General features: G+C 48.9%; 2 protein-coding genes across 5 annotated transcripts in view; one reads left to right on the top strand and one right to left on the bottom strand.

The window, feature by feature from the left end:
* ZNF341 (zinc finger protein 341) overlaps positions 1-1,953 on the bottom strand; it is a 29,816-nt gene extending 27,863 nt beyond the window's left edge. For all 4 annotated transcript variants that reach the window (XR_013347774.1, XR_013347773.1, XM_077832228.1 and 1 more), the window contains exon 1: positions 1,857-1,953. Coding sequence is in view for 2 of the 4 variants with exons in the window: in XM_077832228.1 (XP_077688354.1) it covers positions 1,857-1,887 (31 nt within the window). In the remaining 2 variants the exon portion in view is untranslated. The remainder of the gene's footprint in view (positions 1-1,856) is intronic.
* A 3,498-nt stretch (positions 1,954-5,451) lies between these two features.
* Positions 5,452-16,874, top strand: PXMP4 (peroxisomal membrane protein 4). Its single transcript, XM_077831860.1, has 4 exons — positions 5,452-5,734; positions 10,233-10,295; positions 11,036-11,234; positions 12,099-16,874. The coding sequence occupies exons 1-4, from the start codon at positions 5,622-5,624 to the stop codon at positions 12,360-12,362; spliced, it is 639 nt and encodes a 212-aa protein (XP_077687986.1). The 5' UTR covers positions 5,452-5,621; the 3' UTR covers positions 12,363-16,874.
* Positions 16,875-25,120: the final 8,246 nt, after the last annotated feature.

The following is a 25,120-nucleotide window of genomic DNA, read 5'->3' on the forward strand; positions in this document are numbered from 1 at the left end:
TTACATTTCAGTGTATAGGTCATGGAACAGTAAAAACAAGTCGTATGAAATTTTAGTTTGTACTCACTGCTCTTGTGCTTTTTATGTAGCCTGTTGTAAAACTAGGCAAATATCTAAACAAGCTGATGTACCCCCGGAAGACCGCTGTGTACCCCCAGGGCTACGTGTACCCTTGGCTGAGAACTACTGGACTAGATTATCAGAATGGTCCTTCTGGCCTTGAATCTATTAACTACCGCATCCATCCGTTACCAACCTGATCCACACTGCCACTTACAGCACATAATGAACCGATGTCACAGAGTGCTTATTGAAAGATCCACATTTATTACTGAGGCGCTGAAAAGGAATTGGCTACCAGCCCTACAGGGAAAGGGGAAGTGCATCTCCAGGGGGTAAGGCCTGCTCTCTGAGCCCTGGGGGTTCTCTTAGGAAGAGAGGGTGGGGTGAGGTCTCATTGGAGACAGCAACTCCCCAGAGGAAGGGGCTGGGTCAATCAGTATGAGGGGCAGGAGGAGTCCCCTGGGTCCTGCAGGCTCAGGAAGGGGGACTTCGGGGTGTGGGGGGGGATCTCCTTAGGACATACAGGAGCAGGATCTCCCTGGGGGCTGGGTCTCCCAGAAGGGAAAAGGGTCTCCCTGGCCCTTGGGGCTGGGCTATCCCAGGAGAGGAAAGGGTATTCCTAGCCCTGGAGTCTCCCAGGAAGGGACATGGGGGGCGGGAGTTCCCAGGGAGGCACTGCTCTTGGTGGGCTGGGTCTCTGTGCGGGTACCCAGAGGGGCATTGCCCCAGGTGGGCCAGGTCTCCTTGGGGGGTTTCCCAGGGTGGGGGGCTCCCTGGGGAGCACTGCTCCAGGCAGGCTGGGTCTCCTGAGAGGGTCTGGGGGCATTGCACCACACAGTCTGGGTCTCTGGAGGGGGTTCCCCAGGGTGTGGGCACTGTACAAAGCCAGATCTCTAGGGGGGTTTGCAGGAGATGGGGGGGGGTTCTCCCAGGTGGCCCAGGTCTTGGGGGGGGTTCCCCTAGGATGGGGGGGGCACTGCTCCAGGCAGGCCAGATCTATGGAGGAGTTCCACAGGAGTGAGGCAGGGACACTGCTCTGGACGGCTCCTCTGGGGAGATGGGGAGGCACTGCTCCGGGAGGCTCCCCCGGGGGAGATGGGGGGGGGGGGGGCACTGCTCCGGACGGCTCCCGTGGGGAGATGGGGAGGGCACTGCTCCCGGCTGGCCGGATCTATGGCAAGGGGGTCCCCACAGAGGTGGGGGGGGGGCACTGCTCCAAGGCTCCCCCGGGGGAGATGGGGGGGGCACTGCTCCCGGCTGGCCGGGTCTATGGCGAGGGGGTCCCCACAGAGGTGGGGGGGCCACTGCTCCGGGAGGCTCCCCCAGGGGAGATGGGGGGCACTGCTCCGGGAGGCTCCCCCGGGGGAGATGGGGGGGCACTGCTCCGGGAGGCTCCCCCGGGGGAGATGGGGGGGCACTGCTCCGGGAGGCTCCCCCGGGGGAGATGGGGGGGGCACTGCTCCCGGCTGGCCGGGTCTATGGCGAGGGGGTCCCCACGGGGGGGGGGGGGCACTGCTCCGGGCGGCTCCCCCAGGGATGAGGGTGACACTGCTCCCGGCGGCTGCAGCGGGAGGGTGGCGCAGCCTCCTGCCTCTGTGCGCGGCTGTTCCAGGAACCCTCCCCCGGGCGGCCGGGCTGCCTGGGGCGGCCCCGCGGCCGCCGAGCCCCTGTGCAGCGGAGGGAGGGGAGGCGCCCGGCGCGGAAGAGCCGCGGCCCTGCCTGACGCTGCGGCGCCCCCGGGAGGTGCCGTATGGGCCCCGCGCCCCGCCCGACCCGGCCTTGCAGCCCGCTACCTTCCAGCGCCTCGAATATCGCCTGCGCCATCTTGGAGCCGCGGCGGCCGGGCCCGAGCCGCCTGAACGGGCATTGTGGGAAGGGATTGGAGGCGCCGGGCCGGCCGCCAGGGGGAGCCTCGCGCCGGGGTCTGCTGGGGGTGGGCGGTGGAGCATGAAATGGGGAGTAAAACCCCTGCGGGGGAACAGGGGTGCCCCTGTGGGGGGGTGAAGCGCCTATGGGAATGGGGTGCCTAGATGTGGAGCAAAGGCCTTACGGGGAGGCGGATGCCTGTCGGGAATAAAGCCCTCGTGGGGGTACTAGAGTATCCGTATGCGAGTAAACACCCCGTGGAGGGAAGTCACTGCCGACAGGGCCGCTGAGCCGGCCAGGTGCAAGGGCGAGGCGTTGGCATTTCACCTGAGGACGGCCACAGAACTGCCCGAGACGTGACCGGCCTGGACCCTGCAGCCCCATTGAGTCAGACCGCCGAGCGCGGAGCGGGGGCCGCATTGCGGCGGTGGTTACAAGAGGGAACATCCCCAGCAGAGCGCTGAAAGGCTCCAGAATCGTAGCCCTGTAAAAGACAGTTGCTTGGCAGAATGAAAACCCAGTGGTTCATGCTGAGAATGGTACCTTGGTAGGAATTGGAGCCAGATACACCCACAGGGGTGCAAATAACCTTGTGGCCATTTCCTCATCCCCCAAAGTTGGTTTAAGATTTCTTGACAAAGTATACGATGCCAGCAACGCAGGCCTGAATCCTAACCTGATGCATTGAAATTGGTTTATTCATCTTGCCAATAGCTGGTGTCCCGTTCTAACTATGGAGGCCCGGGTTACAACTCCATAGTTAAAGCTGAGTAAAGTAAGGGATTCACATTCTTTGTTGTGTGTGTAAAAACAAAGAATCTCTCCTCCCCAGGCTCACGGCACTCTTTAAGAATGAATTTGCTGAGAATGTACATATGAGTCTGTGAACTCGTTTGAGTTATAATTCATTAGAAACTTGGTCCTTTAAGAAATCTAACATCTCATCAGTATTTTCTTTGGGTCAGAATTTTAAAGGTATTTAGGTGCCTAAAAATGCAGATAGGCATTTAGTAGGATTTTTTCAAAAACACCCAGAGATCGAACTCCCAAAAATCCATGGGAGTTAGACCCCTAGGTACCTTTGAAAATCCTACTAGGTGCCTATCTGCATCTTTAGGCACCTAAATACCTTTTAAAAAAGGCCCTTTGTCTTGAACGATCTTAAAAATGGAATAACAGACTTCAAAGGTTCCATATGGTTAAACGTAACAGATCTTGTGCATGGGCTATATTTGAGGAAATTAGGATATAAATAGGCTAAGGGTGAGATCCACAAATGTATTTAAATGCCCGAGTCCTGCTTTTAGGCACCACTACAATCCACAGAACTCCCATTCATTACTCTCTAACCCTGTAGGTACTTAAATTTGCTCAGCGCCTCTGTTTTTGCAGTAAAAATCCCTAGATACAGATGTTTCAGCCTCTGAGCATGCACACTGCAGCCCCATTCTAGAGATCCCATCCTAAGTGATTAGCAATTGTATCTAATTACTATAATTGTATTGGCTACAGACAAGCTCAAGACAATAACTCAGGTAATTTTTAATTGAAGTCACTGTGATAGCCTATATAGTTCAACCTCTCCTCCTCTACAGGCAATTGACATTCAACAAGTCTATTGGTTGTAATGACTCAGTCCAGTTAGACTGGACATGTGTATCAAAAGTTCTCATTGGTAGATTAAGACTCAGCTTCTATGGCTGCAAACTAGCTTGGGTGTCAGTGCTTGAAATAATAACTACTTGAAATAATAACTACTTGCCCTCTAGTGATAGCGCAAAGGGAACTACAACCACCAAAGAGCATTAATCATAATTGTGGTTACTGCATCATATCACTACAGGGCAGAGCTAAGGTTGTTTGGGTGTCTTAACTGTGCATTTCTTATCTTAGTATGTTTGGGTTTCTTTTAAGTTTAACCTTAATTGTGAATAATGCTAAGATTTATAATGCTTGGTTTTGGGATAATTACAGCATCTCTGCAATGTTATTTACCCTTAACTAATAGATACATTCTCAACCTTGATTCTATTTTAACATAGTTTTTTGTCTGTGAATGATATAGGAGATCTCAAACTGCTTCATTTTGCAGACCACTTTGTGAAAAACCCAGCTTCCCTCCCACCACCTGTCCCCCACTGTTTCTTTCTCAAAATATTTCAGTGTGCTGGCCACCAGGAAGGACCCTTCAGGCTACAGCTTGACCATTTAGAGTCAAGTGCTGGTCCTGTTGAAGTCACTGGTAAAAGTCCCAGCAGCCTCAATAGAACCAGCATTTGGCCCTTAGTGGAGGGATGTCAAACAAAGCACCAAGTGTAGAAGTGTCTGGTTATCAGGGAATAAAGTACAGATTATGAAGGGGTGCGAAATTCAGTTTAAGATTGGATGGCATAAGGAATACATAATCTGCAATATCCCTGATTGGGGGTAAAAGCTTAAAGGGTCAAAGTACAGACATTGAGATATGAGGGTATGTTGTTCATATAATGGCTATGTTCAGGTGTGGAGTATAATAAGGGGATACGATGGTGAGACTGGATTGACCCTCATTTGGTGAGATTTAATGTTTAGTGAGTTTACGGTTCCAGTTCATATGGTCCAACGAACAAAGTCTCTCAGTCCCTTTCTCATAGTCGATGCATGACATCGCTCTGGCTCACATCTCCTGGTACTGTCGGTGGCTGGTGATGTGTGCGGTGTAGATGTCCCTGGGCCATCATATGGTGTCAGAGACCATGAGGCGCCACATGAGCAGGGCATAGCGTCGACCAATCCTGCAGGTCTGCAGCACATGCTCGTTGCAGGGGTCCCAGGCGCCAAGGGCTCTGACAATCAGGGCATCCATCTGCACCACCTAGCCCTTCGCTCTCAGGATGTCGGCCAGGGGAGTGTCACACAATACACAATTAACCTGTGGAACTCACTGTCACTGGGCAACACTGAGCGAATGTGTTTCACAGAATTCAAAAAAAGACCAGAGGTAATGAGACCATCAGTGGTTATAGTGGAGAGAATACTTTTCTTTTAGAAGGCTGCTAAACTAAACCCATCACTAAGTGGCAGAGGTTAGGAAGAGACTTCCCTTCGTGCCCAGCACAGGGTTTCTGTGCCGTCCCCTGGGCAACCGGTAGGTGGCCCGTCAGACGCAGGGCACAAGCCCGGGCGCCGCAGCCCGAACCTCCCCAGCCATGCCTGTGGCCCCACCTGGGGTGCTGGTGGGATGGGCCGGGGACCCGCAGTGGCTGTAACACGCCTTAGGGTCCAGGCATGGCGCTCCAAGCCCCCACCTCCAGCCCCACAAGGCAGCGAAAGAGCCACCCCCCAACCGGCCAGCCAGAGGGCCAACCCTCATTGGAAGAGAGTCGCTTCTGTTCTGGCCAATTGCAACAGACCTGGAGGAGGGGAAAGTTTGTGATTGGCTGCAGTATTGGGACCTTTCCCCAATAGCAAGATCACTTTCGATATCCCCTCCTTAAAGGGGCAGGGCAGCGTCTTCCATTTGTCAGAGGTTTGATGGGTGGTTGAGGGAGCTCATACGAGTGTGATGGGCTGAGCTCGCTCCGCGCAGATGCGGAACCTCATCTTCGTGGTGCCTGCTGCCCGCCCGGACCTCTTTAGCAGCGTTCCCGTTGGCTCTGTGCGCTGCCGAAGCGGTCCCCCCCCTTCCCTTCCCCGGTCGGAGCGTCGCGGCCATGGGGGCCCAGGCGATGCTCAAGACCCTGCTTTACACCGTCAACTCCCTGCTGCAGCGGCGCAGATACCGCGCGGCGCTGGCCGTGCTCAAGGGCTTCCGGAACGGAGCGGTGTAAGCGGGGTCACCCTTGTACCTAGTGCCGTCCCATGGTCCGGGGCCCAGCTCCCCTCCCCCGGCTGTGCCTGTATGTGTGTGGGGGACTCTCCCCTCCAGGCCCTGCTCCCCTCCCTCGGGCTGTGCCTGTGTGTGTGTGGGGGGGGGGGATTTGACTCTCTCCTCCAGGCCCTGCTCCCCTCCCCCGGGCTGTGCCTGTGTGTGTGTGTGGGGGGGGGATGACTCTCTCCTCCAGGCCCTGCTCCCCTCCCCCGGGCTGCGCCTGTGTGTGTGGGGGGGGGGGATGACTCTCTCCTCCAGGCCCTGCTCCCCTCCCCCGGGCTGCGCCTGTGTGTGTGTGTGTGGGGGGGGGATGACTCTCTCCTCCAGGCCCTGCTCCCCTCCCCCGGCCTGTGCCTGTGTGTGTGTGTGGGGGGGGGGGATGACTCTCTCCTCCAGGCCCTGCTCCCCTCCCCCGGGCTGTGCCTGTGTGTGTGTGTGGGGGGGGGGGGGATGACTCTCTCCTCCAGGCCCTGCTCCCCTCCCCCGGGCTGTGCCTGTGTGTGTGTGTGTGGGGGGGACTCTCCCCTCCAGGCCCTGCTCCCCTCCCTCGGGCTGCGCCTGTGTGTGTGTGGGGGGGGGGGGATGACTCTCCCCTCCAGGCCCTGCTCCCCTCCCCCGGCCTGTGCCTGTGTGTGTGTGTGGGGGGGGATGACTCTCCCCTCCAGGCCCTGCTCCCCTCCCTCGGGCTGTGCCTGTGTGTGTGTGGGGGGGGGGGGGGAATGACTCTCTCCTCCAGGCCCTGCTCCCCTCCCCCGGGCTGTGCCTGTGTGTGTGTGGGGGGGGGAATGACTCTCTCCTCCAGGCCCTGCTCCCCTCCCCCGGCCTGTGCCTGTGTGTGTGTGGGGGGGGGGGGGAATGACTCTCTCCTCCAGGCCCTGCTCCCCTCCCCCGGGCTGTGCCTGTGTGTGTGTGTGGGGGGGGATGACTCTCCCCTCCAGGCCCTGCTCCCCTCCCTCGGGCTGTGCCTGTGTGTGTGTGTGGGGGGGGGGAATGACTCTCTCCTCCAGGCCCTGCTCCCCTCCCCCGGGCTGTGCCTGTGTGTGTGTGGGGGGGGGAATGACTCTCTCCTCCAGGCCCTGCTCCCCTCCCCCGGGCTGTGCCTGTGTGTGTGTGTGGGGGGGGGGATGACTCTCCCCTCCAGGCCCTGCTCCCCTCCCCCGGGCTGTGCCTGTGTGTGTGTGGGGGGGGGGGGGATGACTCTCCCCTCCAGGCCCTGCTCCCCTCCCCCGGGCTGTGCCTGTGTGTGTGTGGGGGGGGGGGGGGGGGATGACTCTCCCCTCCAGGCCCTGCTCCCCTCCCCCGGGCTGTGCCTGTGTGTGTGTGTGGGGGGGGGGGATGACTCTCTCCTCCAGGCCCTGCTCCCCTCCCCCGGGCTGTGCCTGTGTGTGTGTGTGGGGGGGGAATGACTCTCTCCTCCAGGCCCTGCTCCCCTCCCCCGGGCTGTGCCTGTGTGTGTGTCTGTGTGTGGGGGGGCACGACTCCTCTCCCCTCCAGGCCCTGCTCCCCTCCCCCGGGCTGCGCCTGTGTGTGTGTGTGTGTGTGGGGGACCACTCCTCTCCCCTCCAGGCCCTGCTCCCCTCCCCCGGGCTGCGCCTGTGTGTGTGTGTGGGGGGGGGGGGGGGGACGACTCGACTCCTCTCCCCTCCAGGCCCTGCTCCCCTCCCCCGGGCTGCGCCTGTGTGTGTGTCTGTGTGGGGGGGGGCACGACTCCTCTCCCCTCCAGGCCCTGCTCCCGTCCCCCGGGCTGCGCCTGTGTGTGAGTGGGGGGGACGGACTCTCCCCTCCAGGCCCTGCTCCCCTCCCCTGGACTGTGCCTGTGGGGCGGGGGGGCTCTCTCCTCCAGTCTCTTCCCTTCCCCCCCCCCCATGCTGTGGGGGGTCCTTCTTTTCTCCAGGCCCTCCCCCCTGGGCTGTGCCTGTGGGGGGCTCTCCTCTCCAGGCTTTGCTAACCCGTGCCCAGCTGTGCCTGGTGGGGAGGAGGCCTCTCCTCCAGGCCCTCCTCGACTGTCTTCTCAGGCCACGCACGTGTGTGCGTGCCCGCGCACACGCTGTACTTGTGAGGTGGGAGGGGGTTTTCTCCCCAGGCCCATACCCAGGGTTCCCTAGGATTGTCCCTTGCCCCACCAGAGTCCGCTGCGGTACAGGCGACCTCCCTCGGAGGAAGCATGCATTTCAGGGAGCAGCTTCTGTAACTTAATTTGAGGAGCTCTGTACAGCTTATTCCAGCAGTGCTTCAAGAAAGGTGGATTATAAAGGGTCACAGGCCTAGCAAAAAATAAAATAAAGTCAAGCTGTCCTTGTGGGGTGCACTTTAAGCACAGTCCTATCAAAATTGCTGCTCCCAGGTTATGACAGACCCACCCACACATTTTTTGGATAATTTTAAGAACTGTATTCTGATATGTTAAAAGAAAAGGAGAACTTGTGGCACCTTAGAGACTAACACATTTATTTGAGCATAAGCTCTCTAAGGTGCCACAAGTACTCCTTTTTCTTTTTGCGAATACAGACTAACAGTAGGGCAATACAATACAGTAGGGCAATTCTTTTTGCCCCTTGGAAAAGCATTTATAATCTGTTTTTGTTTCTTAGCTGATACCTTTCAGCGGCGTTCTAGTTGCATTCACTTGAGCTGTGAATAAAGACCAAAAATTGTACAGATGTTTAAAAAATACTCCAAAGAAGGGCTTAATTTCTAAAAGCAGGGTCGTACCTGCTTCTGTTGACTTCAGTGGAAGCAGAATTAGGCCTTTTATCTTTATTTAGGGAAGAAAACATATACTTTGGTCTTGTTGGCATGGTGCTGGCAAAATGCACCCAAAGGCTGTGATTTGTGAAGTGCACTAATGTGTTGTGCTCTAAGGGCCCTGTGTGACCCTGCTGGTGCACTCTTAAAAAGTACTTCGGTTGCTTTAATGACCTGTTGGTGCACTTTACAAATCACACCACCCTGGTGTGTTTTGCCGGGCCATGTAGGCAAGCCCTAGTTGCCAGCTCCCACTTGTCTGTAGTAACTGAGTGGGTGGGGGAGTCATGGTCAGGTAGCCAGAGATTCAGTCCAAACTTGTCAGAGTATGGCAAGCTAGTTATTAAAGCAGTGAAGAGGAGGTGGGTGTGGGGGAGATTTAAACATATACTAACATACTGTTTTTAATTTTCTCCCTTTAAGTTACTGATACTTTCCCTGTTTTAAGTCTATCTAAATAAAAAACAATGTTTTCAAACATGAATGCCTAAAGTTAGGCAATTAAAACCATGTTAAAGCACCTGAGTTTCTGAGGTGTTGAGCCCTCATAGCTCCCATTGGTTTCAGAAGGCGCTCTGGGTGATCATCGTTTCTGAAAATCAGGCTACATGTTCAGGTAGTTAATTTTAGGCTGCAGAGTTTAAAATCTTTGTCCACACCCCATACGCAGACACTTTGGAGGATTTTTTAATCTGGGGGAAATAAATTCAAATTAAGGGGGAAAATAGTGCAATCCTAGACGCTGTAAGAAACTGCAGAGAGGACTGAAAGAAGTTTATTTCGTGACTCATGTTTTTGCTGCAATAATTTAAAATTGTTCAAATCTTAGACCATAAAGCCCAACTCCATCATCTGCCAAGATTTAAACTTGGAGCTCGAGAATAATAGGAGGAGAAGAAAAATATGAGATGAATTCTGTGGCCTGATGAATGTTTTCTCTCTGCAGGTTTGAGGTTTAGTATTCCAAAATCAACAAGCAGAGAGCTGTGTAGGATTGTGAAATGAAGTTACGTTTTGGTTAAAACATGGATGTGTAGAAGGCCCATTGATCCACTTTTGAATTGCATCATTTGGAATAGGATAAACTGAATACTTAGCTGTATAGCTCTGAGCACTTAATAAAGATAACTAGCACTATGAATGATGAACAGAGCCCTGAAAATCCACGGATATCCGCTTTATATCTGCAGATATTCGTGGACCATTTTTGCGGATCGTTGATGGATGTGGATCCAGAGTTTACATCTCAAGCCCTGCAGATATCCGTGGATCATTTTTGCAGATCAGATACAAATTTTGTATCTGTGCAGGGCTCTATTGATGCATTCATGGCCTATTTTTTTGGTAAAGGTGCTAATGCCCTTTCAAGTGCTCAGAGCTAGCATTTCTTTATTTACTTCAGCTGAGGTTGTTTGGTTTTATTCCCATTTGGAATGTGTTAGGTTTAATGGCCTTCATTATTTTTAAGTTACAGTCTATTAGTCTGTGGCTATTTGGCTGTAAATACCATATAAATAAAAAATAAAGCTACCAACCCATAGATTGAATTATCAGGCCATGTATTGAAATTGACTTAAGCTGATCAACCAATGACTTGTGATTTATTTCCACTATAATATAAGGATTAAAAGATCAATAGTTGGCTTACAGTAATAAAAAGCCCTCTGAAAACATTGTGTGTATGCATATAATAATTTTTCTCTTGCAGCTATGGAGCAAAGATCCGTGCCCCCCATGCTCTGGTGATGACCTTTCTCTTCAAGAGTGGAAGGTACAGACATTAGCTCTTCCTTTCTGGCATTCTCTGTAAGGATGAGAGTATGCTACAGTCATCCATTTTTTAAAAGTGAACTCTTTGAAAACACCAGACCTGTTCAGATCAAATGCTTGTTTTCCTAACTAAATGGGAAAATCTCACAATGTGACTTTTTAAAAATGCAGATGATAAGCAGAATGCAGCCTGTTGTTTCAGAGATTCAGGAAGCTGATATCTCACCTCTGAGCTAGGCCTTGGTTATACAGTATTGGGGATTTTTCCCAGAGGGCCAGCCACCAGTACAACTAGGGCAGACAAGGAGAACTGCCGTTAGTCCCAGTGGGACTTACCTTGTTTCAAGCAGGGTTAAATTGCACCAGTGCAAATTGTGTAGACAAGGAAAGCCCCCGGGCGGTTTTGCTGATGCAGCTGCTCCAGTGACTGGCTGTCAATTTCTGGAACGATGATAAATCATCAGTGTACACACAGACCTCGACTGGATTCTGATCAGTGACCTAGCAGTGAAATGAGCCATCCTCACAGCTTTGTTTTTGTTGAGCCTATTCAGAAAAGAAAAGTATTGCAGTAGTGTCTACGGCCTAACCAAGAATAGGCCCCATTGTGCCAGGTGCTGTACGCACAGAGGTAGAATGTTCTTGACCCAAAAACCTTAGTCTAAGTAGACAAGGTACCAGCAGAGTGAACAGTGTGATGGCCACATTGCTTTACTAACGTTTGTTTGTTCCTTTGCTCAGTTTAAGAGAGAAACTGAAAGCGATTGCTCAGGCCACTTATACTCATTCCCGAAACCTGGCGTATTTTGTGTTCACTTACAAGGGGCTGATGGCGCTGCAATCCCGACTACAGGGAAAGAACTTTCAGTTGCACTCCTTCGTAGCAGCCTGTGTTGGAGGCTGGTTAGTGTTTGGTGAAAACAATCATATCAACAGCCAGGTAAACAAATGTATTTGTGGAGTTTTATCTTTCTGACCTTGCCCAAAAAACATGTTGTGTACCAGCTGGTTTGACTAGGATTTAAAAAACAAAAAAGGACTGATGCTGTAAGTGATGCTCTAATGTGATATGGCCACCTTTCATATTTAGCTTGTTTACTGTCAAAGCCTCGAGGAAAATAGTTTGCATCAGTGGGTAGTGCACATAGCATTGGGAGCCTTGTGACCTGCCTTGTATTTCCAGTTCTGCCACTGACTCGCGGGATAGCCTTGGGAAAGCCACGCCGGCCTGTTCCACGCATAGACTTGCACTGGTTTAACTGAAGTTGTGATTTGAAACTGATATAGTTGAACTGCCACAGAACTCTCTTTGGACACACTTAATTTGATTTAAACCTGGCTTATATTTGTTTAACTGACGTAGTAAAATGTACAGTTTCAGGTTATACCAATATAAATGATATGAAACTGATATAAGTGTGCCCATGCAGTTTATCTAAATTGGATTTTAAAATGAAGATGCAGAGCCAATTGACTGAGCTCTTGGAAAGTTGATTTCACTCCACCTTGTGAAGTGTATTGGCAACGCAGCATCTACTGCTAATACAACTGATCTTCCAAGTGATACCATGTGGTACCAGATGAAACCTATTGCTCAGCAGAACTAGAGTGCCAATGAACAAAGCAGGACAGTAATCATGTTAGGAGGATACAAACACACACTACAATGTTGAAAGCAATTATATAGTAAACTATGGTCAGATATTAACTTTTTCTATGTCTTTAATTTCCAAGTTGCTTGATTTGGTCAGATTTGCTAGCCATGTTACTAGGCTAATATTCCTTGCGTTTTCTCTTTATGTAGATAAACATGTACCTGCTGTCTCGTATTCTGTTTGGCTTGTCCCGACTGGCAGTGGAGAAGGGTTATATCCCAGAACCCAAGCAGGACCCTTTCCCGATCTTTGCTGCTGTGACTTGGGGGATTGTTCTGTGGCTCTTTGAATATCATCGGCACACTCTCCAACCCTCTCTGCAATCTTCCATGACTTACCTGTATGACGACAGTAACGTATGGCACGACATTTCTGACTTCCTTATTTATAACAAAAGCAACGCTCAAAAGTAATTTGCTAATCCCCAGCGATCTTTGAATAATGGCACATTCCAGCAACAATGGGGAAAGGATTTTCTGCTGCCCTTGATTAACGCACTTTTTATTATTAGGATCTGTCCAACAAATTTCCCTCTTGTGTCTTGGCCAAAATGTTGTGAATAACCTAATGATCTTTTCTTGGCTCTCTATTGGCCACACCGGGACTCCACAGAAACCTGTCCCAGTGCCACAACAAGAGCAAAATGTTCCTGGATTAATTTGATTTCAAAAATTCTTTTCTACAAAAGACATTATGTTCCCCACATTGTAATAGTTAATTCTTTTAAAGAATGCACTGATTTTAAACCTTGACGGCTCGAAAGTAAACTGTGACTATAGTTTATATGATACTGAAACAAAATATGCAGTAGGGGACTAATGGAATGCTCACGTGCTAGAAATGCCTCTCACAACCACTGTGTTAGCAGTGGAAGGAATGCAGTGATTTCCAGCCATACCTCTCTATATGTTGGGTCTTTTCTGAGCTGATATATTTATCTGTCATCTGCTGTGTCATGTCAGAAGGTCCTGATTTCTGTGAAGCGTTGGAAATCCAGACTAAACAAGCTGTGTTTCTTCAGTGAGTTTTCTGTGCATTTTGCCCCCATGTAGATAATAGGATGTTTGCATTTAAAAGCACTTGGCTTCTTTGGGACAGACATGGTACCTCGTGCTTTGAATCACCATTTATGCTCAGTCTTTGTCATTCCTTTGGATTATCTAGTGCAGGATGTTTCACTAATTATTCCCCCTATTTAATTACAGCCCCTTTTTATTTCTGTGCCTGGACTATGAATTCCATACAGTAGAGAGAACTAACCAAATCCATTGTAAGAAGATTTTACAAGCGAGGGATTAAAAAGAGGTTGAGCCCCTGGTGTTACTTTTCCCTTCTGTCCCCTGGAAGGAGGATATATCTGTGTAAATTGAAGCTATCTTTGGATCTTAGCCAAAAGGTTAATATTTTACACTGGACCTAATTAAGACCACTCCTTTAATTGTTCAGACTACTAGATCATATACTGAATACTTGAGTTGGACCAGTGATCAGTATTTCATATGATTCTTGGTTTACAAGAATTAGTAACTAGTTCTGTTATTTTTCTATATAAAATCTATCACTCAATTAAAAATCACAAAGTTTCATGGTTTTTTTTTAAATTTCTCAAATTACAGGCAAATTCTTGCTTCTTTAAAATCACTGTCTTCATCTACATAGTTGGCTGATATCTTTGCATTGCTTATGTTTTGAATGCTGCACTTTAATTGGAATTAAAGTGTCTTTGATAATGTTCAAAGTTCTCAGTGTAGAAAAAAAGATTGCGTCTTTTGCTGACTCATTGTGTGATGATATTTTTGACAAGATTTCAGAAAATCTCTTCCAAATCTATGACCTGACAGCTATGGTATAATTGACCAAAATCTTCAGAAAAAAATTCTCAGGTTTATAAATTACCATTGGGTTGCCTCATTAATTACATACACTTGTAGAACAAGACACGAAGACCGCCACCTCTGTGAGCTGTGTCATTAGAAGTCGATAACTTCTTGATTGTGTAAGACACTAACTTCTCAGTGTAAAAGCCATGCTTATTTCCCCTAAAAAACATGAACTAAAATTTCTGTTGGTGATAATTATCAGATCTGAAGCTCTATAGTTACCTGCCAAACACTTGTAATTGCGTGTTCGGCTGTTCAGAGAACTGCTTATTGCTGTTCACCTGGTGATTTTTATGCTCTGGCATTATCATCTCCATCTCTTTCATGACTGTATAACCAAACTTCTGTCAGCTAGAGTTCTAGCATCATCTCAGCAGTACCTGCAAAAATCCCTTCTCTCTAGGAATCGATTGCTAGCTTCACTTTCATGGTAAATCAATATGAGTCTCAAACCATCTGCAGCTCTGATTCACAGAGCCAGCTGCTGCCAGCAGAAGCCAAACTGGAATTTCACCACAGTAGCAAGTTCTACATATCAGGGGCCATTAGCTGTGCTTTTTAAAGATGGTTGTTTTCCTGCTCTGTGTGGGTAGGACGTTAGGCTGCAAGTTACTCCCTTTTCCAGGGAAGTAATTGGAACAATTCTTCATTGGTACCAGCACACATCACTCTTACTAAAGCCAGATAGATGGCGATGAAGCCCTTATGCCCCTGAAGTGACAGAACAATACCAGTGTGTAATAGGGAAGTGAACTAGAAGTAATTTCTGTCTGTTGCAGACTTCTGAATACATACGTTACATTCATCTCTCCCCACCCCCCACTGTATTGTCTGGGGAATTCAGTCTTCTGTTTCTTTTATTAGCATTAAAACCAAACAGAAATAAGGAGATAGTTGTGAAACCATCTGCAAAACAGCCAGCCCCCAAGAATGAGAAAGGGAGACACTGTTTTTCCAGTCCTGATCTCTGTAAATCAAAACAGACATGAACACAATTCACGTTTATCACAACCCAAAGTTGGATTGTTGCTTCTAACCAGGGGGAAAAATTCTGAGAGGAACTTAACACCGCCTCACTCGCCCCAATGTCAGGGAAGGTTCAGCACAATGTAGGATGAGACCTTGGCTTGCCAGGACTCCCTTGTAAACAAAGCTGTGCAGTAGCAGGTCGGTGTACCTCTGGGATATCAGTGGGCAGAACAAAGAGACAGAAGCTAGAGAACACTTTAAATACGATACTTGCCCACTTTTCAAAGTTGGCTCAAATCTTCTTCCCCAACTTGATTCAAACCGTGAAGGAAACTAAACATCTGAACCATTTAAATGCTCAGGAAAGCCAAATATCCTAACATTACATGATTTAACAATGTTTTCACAGACCAAGCTTTCTGTGAAGAATGCTTCCATCGACCTAGTTACTGTTGCGGAGGGAGGTAGTGTTCCTACACCGATGGGGGGAAAAAACCCTTCCACATTAGTTTAGGCTGTGTCTACACTACGAGGTTATACCGGAATAATTACAGTCCTGGGGTTGTACCAATATAGCCCCATAGTGTAGACATGGCCTTAATATTGCAGAGGAATGTCTTCAGGGGTTGTATATGCAAGTAGGGGAGCAATCTAAATGGATTCAGGATATATTGATACCCTGACAACTTATCTGGTTCTTGGATAGTACAGTACCTAGGGCAGAAGGGCCTTTCTGAAGGGGAAGATCTATGCTTGTCAGTTGTCACTTTAGAGCTTGCCACTTTAGAGGCAGGAGAGAATTCTGAGAAGTGCTTACAAACATTGCAATTGTTATAACATGCTGTGTGCATAGCATGTTGATCTACTAACCAGCATATCTATCCAAATACTAAATATATACATGGAGGCCGGATCTACTGAAATGGCCAAAGCGCACAGGTCAGAGGTTGGTGTGGAAAGGAGGCCTGATCGTAGTGCTGTATGACTTTCTATCCCCTAGCCCTCTGTGTTTAGAGCAGACCTCAAACTGCTCTAACAAACTTGAGCCTTGTTGCAGTGTCCACAAGAGACCAAAAACCGAGCCCAGAATCATCAGCCATATTCCCTTTTCTCCGGCCACAGCCCTCCATCAACACTACACTGCCTCAGAATCATCCCTACGCTCAAGTGATCCTTCTGGGCCAAGTAAGCCACCCTCATGGGAGGCTTATGCTGGCAGTGCAGGCAAAGAAGCCCCCTCAGTCCTGAGGATTTGGCCCATTGTTTGTGGACTTAAGCCCACATACTGTCAGCTCCCTTAGTGGAAATTCCCTCCTATTAGAAGAAATGTCTGTTCTCCAAACCCATTTGTACTGACTCAATACAAATGTGGTCTCTTAGGAAACAGTTTACTGATTGATATTATTTGCCATCTGAAAAACTCTTTTCTGGGGTCAAGCTGACCTTGATGTCAGTGGAGTCTGTGCTATTTCTAATATTGACTTTGAAATACAGCCAGCAGGAGAAAGCAGAACTTGCTGTGAATTTTCAGTACGCACAATTATGTGGGTTTTATAATTAAAATGAGTGTTCTGTAGCTTGAGGGCCTTTTGCTGTCAATTTTCTACATTTGTATGGCTGACTTGTAACATGGGCAAAGGGGGGTCTCTAAGTGCAACAGATGCTATAACTAGAGAATTGTTTCTGTGCTTTTCAGTCTAGCTGTGTGTATTTTTATTTACAATTACTGCATGGGAAACTGTCTCATATTGAAACCCTAGCTAATTTTTTGGTAATATAGAATGCATTAAACACATCATCTCAGGCGATTTATTGTAATTATACTGGTTAGAGTGGTAAGGGGGAAGTCTTGCTTGCTTGTAAAACAACAACATTGCGGTAAAGAAAGAGATGGCAGCTAGTGGACGTATCTGCCTCAACAGCCATAAAACATCTTTTCCATCCTATGGACAATGTGTCAGTCCTATGCAGATATCCCGTTTGCCTCTTTTGAGCACGGTTTCTGTATAATGCATCTTTGGATAGTATAATGTTTTGCACTCTTTAATAAATAAATGATTGTCCATCTGTTTTAAATTCTTGTGTTCAGTGATTGAAGTCTAATTACTGAGTATCCTTAATGCCATGTAAAGAGATACTGTGTGAAAAAAGTGTAATCCTGGAGCCATTTGTGTTGCACATTACCCAGTCCTGTAGTCAGTGCCAGTTAGACAACATGGTCAGAGAGGTTAGCCTCCCTGACTCATAACAATGGTATTGTTGGCTGGGTGGGGGAGGACATTGGCTGCAGAGATGAGCTGGGGTTAAAATTTACCTGTATCTTTGGTAGCATGAACCTTCTCACGTTTTAGCAGCTGTGAATGCTGGCAGCAACATGCCCAACTGCTGCTGTGATTCATCTCTGCCTAATATTAGGGAAGGAGGTGAGCTCTCCTGGGCTACATATGATCAGTACAGACTTGGAAGTGTAACTGTCCAGTAGATCTTAGCTTTGGAAATAGTAACAAAGAGGAGCTTTGAAAGACCTGCTTTCAATCAGTCTTGTACTGCATCTTGAAGATGGCCAGGCCTGGTCTTCAGTAGGCTGCAGCCAGGAGCAATTGCCAGAGATCAGCTGTGGCCTAAGTCAGCCCTGCCCGTGGAGTGATCCATTCACCTAAAATTGCCACAGAAGCACATAGAGGGAGGAGTGGGTCTCTCAGTCTTGGTCCCTTCCTGGAGTGCTATACCCGGTCCCCGCACAAATATTTCCCCTTGGCAACGGCAGACGTATGGAGGTAGCATGGTCCAGTAGGTAAGGCACCAGACAGGAGACTTTTATTCTGTTCCTGCCACTGACCTGCGGTGTGATCTTGAGCATGTGACTCATTTTCTCCAGAAGTAAGAGAGCGATCTTGGTGCCTATTTCAACTTGAGATCTACAGTGGAGAAGTGCTGTTTAGATGCCAACTATCTCAGCAACTGCAGCTGTTAGCAGGACGCTAATTGACTTAAAAAAGTGATGCTTACTAGTAAACTAAAGCCCTGATCTCAGAAGGAAGGAAGGCAAAGAGGTGTGGGTGCATAGCACCTCTAAGGATAAGACCCAGACTTGTTTGCTACTGTAACAGTGCCACTTCATAAAGTGGGTTCAAGATAAAGGATTTTTACATTTTGGGTTGTTTCCAGTCCTATTTCAATGTGATCTCCCTGTGAAATTGCACATAGCATTCCGGGGCCTTCTTTCCCTTCTCAGGTTAAAACACCAAAGGCTGTTACCAACCTGATCCTGAAGCTTTGATTAGGTGATATTCTGTTTTGCTATGGCAGGCTGTCCAGCTGATAGGGTAGAGATAGTGGATATTGTTTTAGGGCTTGTCTACATTTGAAACACTACAGTGGCACAGCTGCTGCACTTCAGTGTAGACACAACCCACGCCAATGGGAGGGGTTCTCCCATTGGCACAGGTAATCCACCTCCCCAAGAGGCAGTAGCTAGGCTGACAGAAGAATTCTTCCATCAGCCTAGCACTGTCTGTAGGGAGAGTTAGGATGGCATAGCTACATCTCTCGGCTATGGATTTTTCATCCATCCTTGAGCTATGCTGATGTAAGTTCCCAGTATAAGCCAGCCCTAAGGCCTGGTCTACTCTAGGAAATTAGGTCAGTATAACTACGTTGCCCGGGGGGGTGAAAAATCCACCCCCCTGAGCAACACAGTTAAACCGCCCTAATCCCCGATGTAGACAGCACTCGGTCGCCAGGAGATTTCTAGCTACGGCCTCTTGGGGAGGTGGATTACCTGTGCCAACAGGAGACCACCCCTCCTGGGCCGCTGGAGGGGTTTGTGTAGACAAGCCCGTAATGAATGAGTTCTCTAGAAATGTAGGGAAGACCATATTCTGAAAGTGAGGCTGGGCTGGGCAGAATCCACCAGCACTAGAGATGAAAGATGCTGCAATATACAGTGGGACAGGGCACAGTACAGCCATCAGTTTTACCACTTAGAGAACTCGAGTGAGGGTCTGGCCCTCATTTGTCTGTAGAAAAATAGGCCTTTCTATGCTGATCCACAAAGAAGTGCAGGGAGTGGGACTCTGTAAAAGTCCCACTGGAAAACAGGATCTAGAAGTGATGAGAGCTAGCATGGGGCTAGTGCGAGGTTCGGCAATAATTTTTGCAGGGGGGCCACTCCACGAATTTTGGTAAATTGTCATGGGCTGCACATTTCTACTACATTAATGGAAGGGGTGTGGGGTCTGGGAGGGAGTTTGGTGTAGGAGGTGGCTCCGGGCTGGGGCAGGGGATGGGGGTGCAGGGTCCGGGAGGAAGTTTGAGTGCAGGAGGCGGTTCTGACCTGGGGCAGGGGGTTGGGGTGTGGGAGGGGGTGCGAGGTGCAGGTTCCAACCAGAAGGCACTTACCACAGGCAGCTCCCAGCCGGCAGCGCAGCAGGGCTCAGGCAGGCTGCCTGCATGCTGTGGCCCCACGCTGCCCCCAGAAACGCCTGCGGACAGCTGCTGCTGGCACATCTCTGTGCGCCCCTTGGGGAAAAGGGGGCAGCGGGTCTCCGTGCGCTGCTCATGCATGCATGCGTGCACTCTCCCCACAGCACCCATTGGCAGGTTTCTGTGAGGATGGTCCTGGGGGTGGGGGCAGCACGCGGAGCCGCTTCCCCCCCCCCATGCCAGGGGCACGCAGAGATGTGCCAGCAGTAGCTGGCCACTTCTGGGAGCAGCATGGGGCCATGGCAGGCAGGCAGCCTGCCTGAGCGCCCCACTGCACCATGGGACTTTTAGCAGCCTGGACTTGGAGATCGCAAGGGGGCAGAGGAGGCCAGACAGAAATGTTAGACAGGCTGGAATTTGCCCACCCCCTGGCCTAGTGCTTTCTTTGGACAAAGTGCCATACAAACCTGAATTGATCCTCATAACCACTCTAGCCTCCAGAAAAATCTCATCTGCTTCCCTAAAACAAGGGCTGCAGTTGGGGCAAAGAAGAGACACGGCTAGTCAAAGACTACCTGTTATACCAATAAAATAAAAACCAGCAGGATCTTATTAAAGGGGAAAAGGCAAAATGCCACATTTATTGTGAATACAGAAAGAATCCTAGTAAGCAGTTAGTTATAGCTATAACATTCCATTCAATTTCATATTTATTCACACATTCATTCATACACACATACACAGAGGTTCTGCAAGGTTGTTATCATAGTTACCAGCCTTAGAGTTGCTCATGCCAAGCCACTGGCCAGGTGGCCTGGACATGAGGAGGGAGCAGGGCCTTGTCAGATGCTCATCTGATGCTCCTGGAAGTTGGTTTGCAGAATCAGACCCCAAAGTTCTCACTTTCTAGAGTCCATTTGTATAGGAATTTTTTCCTATGCCAGTCTATGGGAATTGCTTCATCATGCTGTTGCTGAATCAATCAGCAGATGGCACAGTCCTGACGGCTCTGTGCTGCCAGATGTTATCTTGTTCTTTGGTTCTCCCATCCTTGAGGCTGTTGGGTGGATTCCAGTCTGCCCTCCGGGGGTCCTCTGGTTATTTCCACTTGATGCCTTCTTCAGCTGATGGACAGTAGATTCTTAGGCTGGCACCTCCCTGATCATTCAGTTATTATCCACACCAAGCGTCCATCCACATACATCTTCTATCTCTATTTTAATCACAATTGTTAACAAAGCGAGATGAATACAACAAAAGGGCGGGGAGTCTCTGTGTGCTGTTTCTGTTGTTACAGAGTATTGCTTTGAGTCTCTCTCTGTGTGAGTAGCTGTTGTTACAAAGAATTGCTTTGAGAACAGACTCTGTCTTAGAATGTACTAACACAATTAGCAGCTTGCAAGTTTCACACAGAGAGGGAGAGAAACAGTACCAAAAACCAAGAGACCTCTTAATTAGTAATACCCTGGAATTTAAACTATGGGGAATCAAACTCATTTGTGATTTTAATACAGAACTTCTTTAATATGATCCAACATAATCAGGGAGTTGGTGGCAGTTGTGTGGTTAGAGCAGGGGCCTGCCTGCCTCATAGCTCCGGGCTCATTCTCTTAGAGCTCAGCAAGTTGTCCAAGAATACATGTACACTACAAAAAACCCTGTGGCCGTGAGTCTCAGAGCCTGGGTCAACTGATTCTGGCTCACAAGGCTAAAACTAGCCACATAGCGGGCTGGAGCCTGAGCTCTGAAAACTGGTGATAGGGGTGGCTCTTAGAGACGGGGCTCCAGCCTGAGCTGGAACATCTCCACTGCTATTTTTAACCCTGTAGCACAGGCCGGAGTCAGTTGACCTAGGCACTGAGACTCACTGGGGTCTTTGCAGTGTAGATGTGCCCTAAATGACCCAGAGTGTAATATTGGTCAGCCTCTGACAATCTCCTATAAAAGGTGGTAAATACAAGTTCTGCCAGGGGAAGCAGCTGGGAAAGCAACCTCCCAAACTGATGTAGTAGTTCCAGCAAACTAGGACTGTGACAGCTCCGCACAATCCATATGATAATCCAGTTAGCCAGAGATCATGTTAACAAGCCACTGAAACCAGAACGTAGAGCAGCAACCTAAATAATAATTGTGTTTGTAGGACTTTTGTACTCCAATGCCTTTGAGACACTCCGCACAAAGAAACCCCAGCCTGGAACATAAGTGAACCTGCTTGGGTTTTTTTTTTTTTTTTTTTTCCTGTATTAGTGATGTTGTGGCAAGAGCTTTGGTAAATAGCATTATAAAGCCCAGTTTAAAGGGGGCTCAGCTGGGAGCACTGAGAATAGCCTGCTAAACCAGGATTCTGTCTTTCTTCAAGGTGCACATTTGAACAATGAGGATAATTAACCATTGGAACAACTTACCTAGGAATATGATGGATTCTCCAGTTCTTGAAATAGTTAATTCAAGTTTGAATGTCTTAAAAAAATACAGTTATGCTCCATTTTGATGCCTAGTAACTGAACTTGATGCAGGCATAACTGGGTGAACGCCTCTGGCCTGTGTTATCCAGGAAGTCACAGAGATGATCATAATGGTCCCTTCTGGCCTTAAAATCTACAAACCTAACAGCCCTGGGCTGGCTGATGGTATGCAAGGTTCAAAGCTCCTGGAAACACCTGTGGGACCCAGCCCATTAGGAGTTTTGAGTGTTAACGGGAGGTCCTGTAAGATGATGCATTTCCTGGCAGGTAGCCAGGGCAGCGTAGTTTAGAAATCTGCTCTTATTGGAGATGTCTGAAATGTTGGTAACAGTACTGGGCATTTTCCCATCCCACTTAGACTCTAGGACCTTTGGCAAATCAAGTCACTTAGTGTCTCTGGTCAATATCAGCAAAGGTCCTGAGGCACCTAAACCCCAGATTGAGGTGCCACAACAATCCACAAAATCCCCACTCGGCTGCCGTCTAACCCTGCAGGCAGCTAAACTCACCCGGTGCCTACATTTGTGGTCTATAAGTGCCCTTGGCGCTTATGTTCTGGCCTCTGAGCATGCGCATTGCCTTACTGTAGGAAACCAGAGGTCCATCTCCCATCTAAGCCCCAGTGTGATCCACAAGCCAGGGGAAGACAGGCATTCCCCTGCCTATCTTGTCTGCAGGGCCTGATCCATACCCACCAACTGAAACAAGCCCAGCTCAAAATGTGGACAGAGGAGGAGGTGGTCATGGGGTTTCCCTTATAGCTTTCAGTCTAGTGGTTAGAGTGCTGAGCTGGGACGGGGAGGCTGGTCCGATCCCCCTCTGTCTGATGGGGAGAAAGGATTTGAACAGGGGTTTCCCACCTCTCAGGAGAGTGCTTGGACAAGTGGGCTGTGGGAGACTCTGGGCTCGGGCTTCCTCAGTCTCTCCTGTTGAAGCTATTCCACTTCGAATAAAGAATTAACTAATGGTAGGAGCAGAGTGACTGGGCCCTGGGTCTCCCACCTTCCTCCTGGAGGCACCCTAATCCCCAGGCTACAGAGTCATTCTCCCTCTCTGCCCCAATGACACCGAAGTCCCTTTGTGGATCTGGGCCTCAAATTGCACACGTATAAAATGGGCATAATAGCTGCGCCCTATCTTGCAGGGGTGCTGGGGAAATGAATGCATTAAAGATTGAGAGACGCTCCAGTACTGGGTAACGGGGCCAGGTTAGTACCATGGATTGCTTCGGTGAGCAGAGCTCTTTGGAGTGTGTAGGTTTGCATCCCTCCAGCTAAGTATCTAGGAACTCAAGAGTAGCTGTATCATTTCAGATCATGCATCTAGCCCAGTGTCTGCTTCCAGTAGTGGCCAATGCCAGATGCGTCAAAGGAAAGGCAAACAAAAAACCCACAGACAAACAAAACAAAGCTCAACAACTGATAGTGCATAAAGCTAATTGTGGTGCAAAAGGGGGTAGGAACATTCCTTCTTGGCCCTGGCCCTGATCTGCTGTGGCCCCACAGATGAGATTTAATTATTTTATTTTACACTGCAAAGCTACAAATGTTATGAATGTTGCAGAATCAAGGGGCAAGTTCATCTTCTCCCCATGGTGTGGAAAGGGAGGTTCATTTTGCCTTGATACAGACACAAAGGAGGTGCAGGGATGGGATTAATTTCCATCCATCAAAATGGTGCAAGGAAGACAGGAAAGGGGCAGGTTCATCTTCCCTCTGTGATCTTAAAGACTGAGGACAGGAATATACAATTATTCCTTCCTCCCTCCCTGTTTTCATGCCTGAGTTTTCTGCAGTTGCAGTTTGGGATTCATTCACTTGTTACAGAGTAACAGCCGTGTTAGTCTGTATTCGCAAAAAGAAAAGGAATACTTGTGGCACCTTAGAGACTAACCAATACTCCTTTTCTATTCACTCGTTAGTGTGGATTTTCTTTGCAATGTTATAATTCATAAAAATCCCAGATAACTTGCCCAGCCACCTCTCATGTACAATTATAGTCTCCTTGTGAAACGACAAGGCAGTGCGTAGTTAAAAAGACACTGCCCCCATTTTCCTGGGTCTGCCGTTCTGTCTGTCTCAGAGGTTAAGAGGCTCTGCTCACCCTGAATAAACTGCCACATGGATTTGAAAATAAACTTTTTAATTCCACTTGGCGTTTCTGAGCTTCCTGCTGCTGGATCTGCCTGGCTGGGAAAATGACATCTTTTGGGGCACTAGCAGCAACAGCTGGTGCACCAGCTGTTCCCCAAAACTGCATGTTCAGATCACTGTAAGAAAGTTACAGAGCCTCCTACAGGAAAAGAGATGCACTCTTGCCATTCCACTTTGCCCTAGTTTTTCCCATATGAAAAAAGCCATTAATTAACGTGCATACATCTGGTCTAACCGTTGCTTGTTCTTTGCCGTAGCCAAATCCTGTGCTGAGATCTGCAGAGAATTTGTCCTGTAGCATTTACATAGCTCATTGCAAACTGTAATTCAACTGCCTCACACCCCTTGAGGTAGGGAAGGGTTGCTATGCCCCCTTTATTGCTGAGGAAATTGAGACAAAGGGAGGTTAAGCGACTTGTCAAAGGCCACAGAGTAAGTCACTGATATGGCTTGGATTAAGAAGTTAAGAATCCCTCTAGGACCCAGCTCTGTGCTCAGTCCACTAGACCACACCAGCTCTCCTTCTGTTGCATTATTCCCACCACAGAAGTGCTGAGCACAGAGTCCTAAAGCATGAAGCCTGTTACGCAAGTACAGTGAAACTGCATACCAGGCTCTATTCTAGACCCAGCAGTCCAGGAATTAACTCATCTCCCGGTGAAGTCTCCTGCCTCCCACATCCCAGTCATGGAAAAGGTTGGAGTTAAAGAGGCAGGGCTCCAGCCTAAGGGCTCAGGCAGGAGCGAAGGGCCAAGACCGAAGCCCTTCTTGGTAGTCAGTGAGTGGGCAAGTGGCAAGCCGCTCTGCCTGCAGCGTTAAAATACAGCTCCTAGTCCTGAAGCACATTGTGACATGGCTTAACGTGCTGTCATGCCTGTCTGAGCCTAGATTGGACTCCACCCTGGCCAGCTGATTTGTTAGGAGTCAGATTTCAAACACAGCTCCCTTCTCTGTGCAGATGGGGCACGGTTCCAGCACACAGCAGTAAGGCTGGTTTTGTTTTAACCCAACTGGCTTTTCCTGTGTTTGCATCAAAACCCTTCCTTGTTTGCAATCAGGCAGCAGGTGCTCTTGACTGTTTGCTGTGTGTGACAGCACAGCCCTTACAAGCCTGTGAGTTCTGCAGTTTAGAAACCTGCTTACCTCTGCATTTTTCAACCCCATGTTCTTGGTCCTGAGTGGTCTTTAGTGCAGGTGTCACTTGTTAGTCTCTAAGGTGCCACAAGTCCTCCTTTTCTTTTTGCGAATACAGACTAACACGGCTGCTACTCTGAAACCT

Source organism: Eretmochelys imbricata, chromosome 13, assembly GCF_965152235.1.
Source record: "Eretmochelys imbricata isolate rEreImb1 chromosome 13, rEreImb1.hap1, whole genome shotgun sequence".
In the NCBI taxonomy this organism is placed as follows: domain Eukaryota; kingdom Metazoa; phylum Chordata; order Testudines; family Cheloniidae; genus Eretmochelys; species Eretmochelys imbricata.

Excerpts from the sequence above, each read along its gene's own strand:
- PXMP4 (XM_077831860.1), top strand. The coding sequence starts at position 5,622 with ATGGGGGCCCAGGCGATGCTCAAGACCCTGCTTTACACCGTCAACTCC. Across the intron at positions 5,735-10,232 it reads GGCTTCCGGAACGGAGCGGT|CTATGGAGCAAAGATCCGTG; the intron begins GTAAGCGGGGTC and ends TTTCTCTTGCAG. Across the intron at positions 11,235-12,098 it reads ACAATCATATCAACAGCCAG|ATAAACATGTACCTGCTGTC; the intron begins GTAAACAAATGT and ends CTCTTTATGTAG.